This window comes from Thunnus thynnus, chromosome 15 (genome assembly GCF_963924715.1).
Source record: "Thunnus thynnus chromosome 15, fThuThy2.1, whole genome shotgun sequence".
Lineage (NCBI taxonomy): Eukaryota > Metazoa > Chordata > Actinopteri > Scombriformes > Scombridae > Thunnus > Thunnus thynnus.
This window is the reverse complement of record NC_089531.1, coordinates 6,864,592-6,872,248: the sequence shown is the minus strand read 5'-3', so window position 1 is coordinate 6,872,248 and position 7,657 is coordinate 6,864,592. Positions and strand designations below refer to the sequence as shown.

Sequence of the window (7,657 nt, the reverse complement as noted above, 5' to 3'; positions counted from 1 at the left end):
GTGAGTACTTCATTGTGTCAACTTATCTCACTGAACTAAACAATATAATACTACTAACAGTCTCCCAAACTGTTGTTTTTTTAAAGGTGAAAACACAATTAAGACATGAACTTGTGATGAACCAGATGTTTTAGACTGAAGAAGTCAGTCTTATGAAGCATTTCTCAGTGTGAGATCCAGTATAACTACAGAAAAATGTTGACTTTGTGTTTTTATTATAACTCTGATGTGTGAAAAACAAATTCAACCAATAACCTTTTTACCCAGAAATATCTCATATTAAATGAAATGAAACAGGCTGCGTTGTATGAACACTAACAGATTCAATATTACACCTTGTTTGTTTGTCTGTTTATCCGTCTTGACAGACCAGTGAACATTAGAAGAGGATGATGAACTTCAGTAAATGACTCTGCCCTCAAACAATATTCTTTGTCACAGAATATCTGCTTCTGATTTACAACAAAAGGCAAAATTTCACAAAAGTTTATTGAATACTGATATTGAAGTTCCTGAACCTGTTGTTTACTGTGTTTACCTGCATTCCTGTTTCATTCCTGCGACTGCTGTTAAATGCAGGTTATTTTTTGTTAAATGTGTGACAGTCATAGCTAGAAGCATCACTTTCCTCCGATGTGTGAGTAAAAAAACATCTGGAGAGAACTGATGCGGCTGTCCAGCTGTTTCTGCAGATGTTTTGTGGAGAGGGATCACTGCAGCAGCTTCCAGAGACCAAAGACATGAGGAGAGAAACAAGAAAGAGCACAGAGTCACATCATGTTTGTTTCTTAATGTCCATAAACAGGATCTTGTGTTTGAATTTATACTCAACTATGAACACTTGACTAAATGATTTTCCTTTTGTCACAGGTGAGTTTAGAAAAGACTTTAATTGAAGCAGACTTTGGTTTAACACAGTTCTTGTTGGATGTCAGAGTGTCATGTCATTGTGCAGCAGGTCAAATCTCTCTATGATGGTGTGTAAATGATTTCTAATCTGTACAGCTGTTTGTGTGGGTGTTTACTTAAGAATTACCTTCTTTTTTTTTTTAATATAAAGTTTTACATACTGACCTGGATTTTGATATTCACTTAGAAATTACACCAGTCAGATATTATGTGTAGATACTAAATTGATTAAAGCTGAAAAATATTTCATAATCTTGTGTTGTAAACTGTTTTTTGATTAGAACGATTTCATTCAAAGACATTTTTTCTTTAATTTCTCTCAAATGTATTTGTCATTGTTCATTTTTCTTTAGGATCCATTCTGTCATTACAGGCTGTGTCTTTGGTTTGGTGATTATTGAGGACATTTGTGTGAATGAGAGTGTAATATCTCATTTTTACTACAACTTGTACAGATTAGGGTTTTATAAATGAATAAAGTGCCTCTGAAAACACAGTTAAGACTTATCTGTTTATTTGAGCTTCGTAGTTTAAGGATTTTCAGGAATTCAGCCTTGTTAAAGGTTTTGTTTTGATTCAGGAAGCAGTGAGGCTGTTCAATAACACTAAATACATTTTCAATGGATTTAATTTTTACTTAATTTCTTCTTATTTCATGAATACATGTGACGAGAGTCATTTATTATCACAATGATTTGACAGATTGACACCAACAGAAAGTCAGGTGATATCCTCAGGTGGTTTCCCATCAACAGCTCAGAGGAAGATACATAATCTAACCAGAGGGGCTGCTGTTACACTGCTGACTCCTCTGTAAAGGTAAACTCAGTATTCAACTCAAGGTTCCATCATTAGTGAGCTGGAAGAGCTTCAACCAGAGTTCAAGCCTCAGTAGCTGCATCTCAGTTCCCTTAATTGCATTCACGTTTCCTCACTTGCATCTTCTCTTTGCGTCTTAGTTCCTCCCACTAAAGATGGAAGGAAAAGATGCGAGGAGAGAGGAAACGAGGAAATATGGTTTTAGAGAAACCATAGTATTAGAATTAAGTACTAGAACTAGGGTTACAATATAGTAACCTTCATTTCTCCTCTCTAAACTTCTCAGATCGTTCTATTTAAATAGCCTAACAGTTTGAGACTCTTATTTGTTTTATGAGAGATAAAATTATTCAAATAATAATAATAATATGTACTCTATTGTATATATATATATATATATATATATATAAAATCCCTCTCCCTCTCATCCCCCTCCCATGGGGGGGTGGTGGTGTGTCTTCCTCAAGCTCGGGTCCTCTACCAGAGGCCTGCTGTGAGTTTGAGGGTTCTGCGCAGTATCTTAGCTGTTCCTAGAACTGCTTGGCTTGGTCATTCTCAACCACCTTAGAAGGTGTCTTCCATTGTGACCTTGGGACCTCCAACCCATACTCAGTGTAGATGTTCCTGTACACTATGCCAGCCACTTGGTTATGGCGTTCCATGTACGCTGTTCCTGCCTGCATCTTACACCCTGCTATTATGTGCTGAACTGTCTCAGGAGCATCTTTGAACAGCCTGCACCTGGGGTCCTGTCTGGTATGGTAGACAGAGTGCCTGTTCTTGTGCTGCCATGATTAGTGCTTCTGTGTTGTTCTTCAGTCCAGCCTTTTCCAGCCACTAGTAGGATTTCTTGATATCAGCCACTTCTTCTATCTGTTGGTGGTATATGCCGTGTAGGGGCTTGTCCCTCCATGATGGTACCTCCTCCTCCTCCTCTGCATCATTGGGTTTCTGCTGCCTGAGGTATTAACTTAACAGTTCATCTTTGGGGGCCATATTCCTGATGTATTCCTGGATGTTGGTTGTTTTGTCCTGGACAGTGGCTCTGACGCTCACCAGTCCTCAGCCTCCCTCGTTCCGCTTAGTGTACAGTCTCAGGGTGCTGGACGTGGGGTGAAACCCTCCATGCATTGTGAGGAGCTTTCTTGTCTTGATATCAGTGGCCTCTATCTCCTCCTTTGGCCAGCTTATTATACCAGCAGGGTATCTGATGACTGGCAGGGCGTATGTGTTGATGGCCCGTATCTTGTTCTTCCCATTCAGCTGACTTTTCAGGACATGCCTTACTCTGTGTAGGTATTTGGCTGTGGCTGACTTCCTTGCGGCCTCCTCAAGGTTCCCATTTGCCTGCGGGATCCCGAGGTATTTGTAGCTGTCCTGAACATCTGCAATGCTGTCTTCTGGTAGTTCAACCCCCTCCATTCTGATCATCTTCGCTCTCTTCGATACCATCCGACCATACTTATCTAGTCCAAATGACATTCTGATGTAGCCACTCTTTGAGATGATCTGGCTGAGGTGGTTCAGGCCTGTGCAGAACAGCAGCGGGGATAGTGCATCACCTTAGTATATGACACACTTGATGGTAACTTGTGCAATTGGCTTTAAGTTGGCCTCTAGAGTCGTTTTCCACATCCCCATTGAGTTCTTGATGAAGGCTCTTAGTGTCCTTTTGATGTTGTACATTTCCAAGCATTCCAGTATCCATGTGTGTGGCATTGAGTCATAGGCCTTCTTGTAGTCAATCCAGGCGGTGCACAGGTTAGTCTGCCTGGTCTTGCAGTCTTGGGTGACTGCTCTATCGACCAGTAGCTGGTGCTTAGCAACCCTGTTATTACTACCAATTCCTTTCTGGGCCCTGCTCATGTATTGGGCTATGTGCCTATTCATCCTAGCCGCTATGATGCCTGACAGGAGCTTCCATGTTGTACAGATGCAGGTTATTGGCTGGTAGTTGGATGGGATCGTGCCATTCTGGGGGTCCTTCATGATCAGGACTGTCCGCCCTTGGGTTAACCACTCTGGGTGCGTCCCATCCATCAGCAGTTGGTTCATTTGTGCTGCCAGGCATTCATGGAGTGCAGTCAGTTTCTTTAGCCAGTAGGTGTGGGTCATGTCCGGGCCCGGTGCTGTCCAGCTCTTCATACCTGACACTCGTTCTTGGATGTCTGCCATTGTAATAGTTACTGGATCTTGTTCTGGGAGATTGCTGTGGTCTGCTCTAAGATCCACTAGCCACTGAGCATTGGTGTTATGTGATGCCTCCTTATGCTCTTCCAGTATTGTTCAGTCTCAGCCCTGGGAGGATCTATTACCTTGCCACTGAGAGTACACTTTCCATGGTTCGGTGGAGAACATCCTATTTACTCTCCTGGCTTCTGCTTCTCCTGTGTATCTCTTCAGGCAGGTAGCCAGAGCTGTGAGCCTTTGGCAGTCTCCAGTGCCTCAGGTATAGACAGCTTGTTGTACTTCCTGGGTATCCCTTTCGTCCTCACACCTTTCTGTAACTCTGAGAGTTGACTAACTTCTCTCTGTGTTGCCTTGATCTTGGCCTCCAGCCTCCTTCTCCATGGGGGGTGATGCTCTTTGTGGCTTATGGTGTTCATCTTGTAGCCAAGCATCTCTAGGATCACTGTTGCTGTGGTGTATATCAGCTGATTGGTCTCCGTGACGGTCCTAGTAGGGATAGTACGAAGTGCTGCATTCACATCCTAGCAGACTTTCAGAGGGTACTTTGTCACTTAGCCTTGGTAATCAGCTACGGGGGTGCCAGGTGTCCAGTTTAGTCATGATAGTCATTCTTAGGTCAGTTGCCCTTGTGTTAAGGTCGTAAGGGCTTGTTGGGGCTTGGTACCCAATCTCGGAGTGTGGGGAGGATGATGATATCTCCCCTCTGACCTGTCGTCCTGGCTCCCCCTTGCCGTAGCATGTTCGTCGTCCCTCATCAATATAAATATATATATATATATACTCACAGGGGCCTTTTACTTTGGATACTTTAAGGACATTTTGCTGATAATGCTTTTGTACTGTTACTTAAGTAGAATTTCAATTGCAGGACTTTTTTAATCCTGGAGAATTTTGACATTGTTGTATTACTACTTTTACTTGAGTAAAGTAATTTGAGTACTTCTTCCACCACTGCTGTCAAGTTGTCGTGACTTCTTGACTGATTGAATTGTATTTTTTCAATCAGTTAATCTGTGTTCAATAATTCAATCAATTATCTATAAAGGACTTCTATAAATTGTAAACATTTTAGGGTGAAGATATTCTTATTGTAATTTTTAATAATGATGTAAATAAGTGCAAATAAAGTCAGGAAAAAATATTATAACATAACATAAGTACCGCAATTATACATCATTGTGTTTTGAAAAACCAAACCAACCAAATAATTGGATTAAGTCACATTTAGACCACATGGGATTATTATGATTATCATCACATAGTGTGCATAAACGTCTTGTGGCCTCTCTCGGTGCTGATCTGTCTTTCCCCTCTTCACATTTCTTAGTTTGTACATCCTCGACTCCTTCCCTCGCCTCCTTTCCTCGCGTCTTAATCCCTCCCACCTGAGATGCGAGCGGAGGAGGCGAGGAAGAGACAGGAGGAGAGAGGAGTCGAGGCAACAGGCATTTAACAAAATGAGACATAATTGTTTCGGAGCCGTCATTCTAAAGCGACGTCAGTTAAATATGAAGTGCGGCACAGCTGCATCATCTGTCCATTGTTTTGTTACAGTCTACCGCTGTATTTTATGATTTCTGTCAGATGAGCATCACAGTGTTCATGACAACTTGTATATTTACTTTTAATTCAAATCACAACGTGTCATAATGTGACAAAGATGTACAGATGTCATACATTGTTAAATTTTATTTAACATGCACACGCACATGTGTAGCCTTTATATATTTTATGGTTTGTATATGTGCATGTGTGTGTCACGCCTCTTTTAAACGTCACGGGTGCCGAAAAACTTCCACAAAGGATACACCTGTGCATCCTCGCTCATAGCTCCTCCAGCAATCCTCCTCTTTCCTCGAGATGCAATATAAGAATTGAGACATCCTTAAACATTGCGTGCTGAGATGAGTTTCCGGGTCACAGGCAGGACAACGGAGAGAGGGGACGAGGAGGCACAAAATAGAGAAATGAGAAGAGCCCTTTGTTTACTAAATTCCCATTGGTTCAGATGGAAGATGAAGTGAGCGCCCATACTTGTCCTACCCTCAGTTCAGCCTTGAGTCTCGTAAGGGAATCACAGCTTGTTAGTCTCTGGATAAAGAAACTTAATGTAGGATGGAGATCTTGGTTTTTCTCACCCTCCTTGTAGTAGGTCTACACAGCGCGGCGGCAGGTGAGTCAATAGTTTTTCTTTTTTTTTAAGTCGGCTGATGGTAAAAGAAAAGGCTTTATATCTGTAGAGATGGCTACAAGAATTTAAGGTTTGTTTCATAGTATTACATGTTTAGTTCTTTGACTTCCTTGCAGATTATAGGAATGTTTAAAAATTCAAAACTCATTATCTGAAAATTCACTTTAAATCCTGTCTGTGCAACGCGTTGATTAATCCCTGTTTTGAGTAACCTGATAAATGTTTGGCTAGATGACTAAAACTAAATAAATGATGACTAAAATGCAACAAAACACATTTTAAAGTACACTTTAATATAGCTGTGCTTGCTACTTTTAGACTTTCTGTCTTGATCTTTTTTGTTCCTCTTTGTTTTCTGTCTGTCTAACTTAAGTTTCACTTTCCGCTAACTCAGTTGTTGATTTTGTCTGGTTACCCATGACTCTAAGTTTCTGCTGGTCAGAAGCGAAGCTTTTTGCGCATGTTGCGTTTATCGCTGGTCCAAAGTTCAAATTAAACAACTTTTTAAACTTCTCTTCTGAGTTCTTTATCAAATCAAAAATGAAAACAGTGATTTTGATGCTTTTCTTGTGTCGCTCTGTATCAGCAGGTAAGATTTACTGAAAATGTTTAGTAGCCTTACTATAATTGTGGACTTCTTTGAAGATACTGCTTTGGCTGCACTAAACATCATCAGACTTTTGCATACGGCCATATGTTTCTGGATTAGTTCATGTAGAATAATTGAGATAGACTTAGATTCATTTCTAACATGTTCATTAATTAATCATAAATTGTACTGGTATATTTAGAGCTCACTTTACATGTAGGTTGATGTCCTCAAACGACCAATAAGAGGGGCGCTGTGTTATATGATGATAATGCAGCTTGAATCTGTGCTTTCTATGTAAGCTCATGGATGAACGCAATATCTTTAATATCAAAAAGAATAGGAATGATGAAATACCTTCCTATTCATTAAAGTTTATTTTGTAATAAAGTAGATAAATAACCATTCAGTAATTTCTGACCTATGACCCACAGGTGCACTGACATGTATAGGCTACTGTTTATATTTATTATGTATAATTTGACTGAACATAGAAAAGAAGCAGCTTTTGTGTTTCTTTAAATGATCATAATTGAAAATACAGGCTTGTTTTACAAACATTAGTGATGTAAACACAACTTTAAAAGCACCAGGAGACATTTTATAGTCAGACAGTGCATAAAAAAAAAATCTGATAATCACTTTTGGAGTTACGGTTCCAGTCCTGTGTTTTACTCTTTGTTTTTTTGGCTGATTACAATTTTTCACATTTCCCACAATTTCACTGCAAAAAGTGAAAGAAAACTTCACAAATTGTATCACAATTTTTGAGAAAAACTGCTGCAAAAATAATAATAAAATATAATTACCAAAAAAACACAAAACAAAAAAACTCAGTGGAATCCTGGAGGGACTGATATATAGTTTGTCAGGTCAACATCTCCACTAACTGGAAACTAAACTGGAGTTTTACTTCACACTAAAAAAAAATATAATATATATGAAAAAAAAAAAAAAAT

The 7,657-nt window shown here is 39.7% G+C and overlaps 2 protein-coding genes across 7 annotated transcripts in view; one reads left to right on the top strand and one right to left on the bottom strand.

Moving 5' to 3' along the window:
- psmb8a (proteasome 20S subunit beta 8A) overlaps positions 1-7,657 on the bottom strand; it is a 125,299-nt gene that overhangs the window by 82,265 nt on the left and 35,377 nt on the right. The gene's annotated exons all lie outside the window — the stretch shown is intronic.
- Positions 1-7,657, top strand: part of LOC137198354 (major histocompatibility complex class I-related gene protein-like) — a 43,392-nt gene that overhangs the window by 8,254 nt on the left and 27,481 nt on the right. Inside the window, exon 1 of one of the 5 annotated variants that reach the window (XM_067612127.1) lies at positions 5,933-6,091. The exons of 3 other annotated variants lie outside the window; for them this stretch is intronic. In XM_067612127.1, the coding sequence (XP_067468228.1) occupies positions 6,034-6,091 (58 nt within the window). In that variant the 5' untranslated portion in view covers positions 5,933-6,033. Of the gene's footprint in view, positions 1-5,932; positions 6,092-7,657 lie in introns of those variants that run through there. One more of the 5 variants, XM_067612122.1, reaches the window with a different exon arrangement.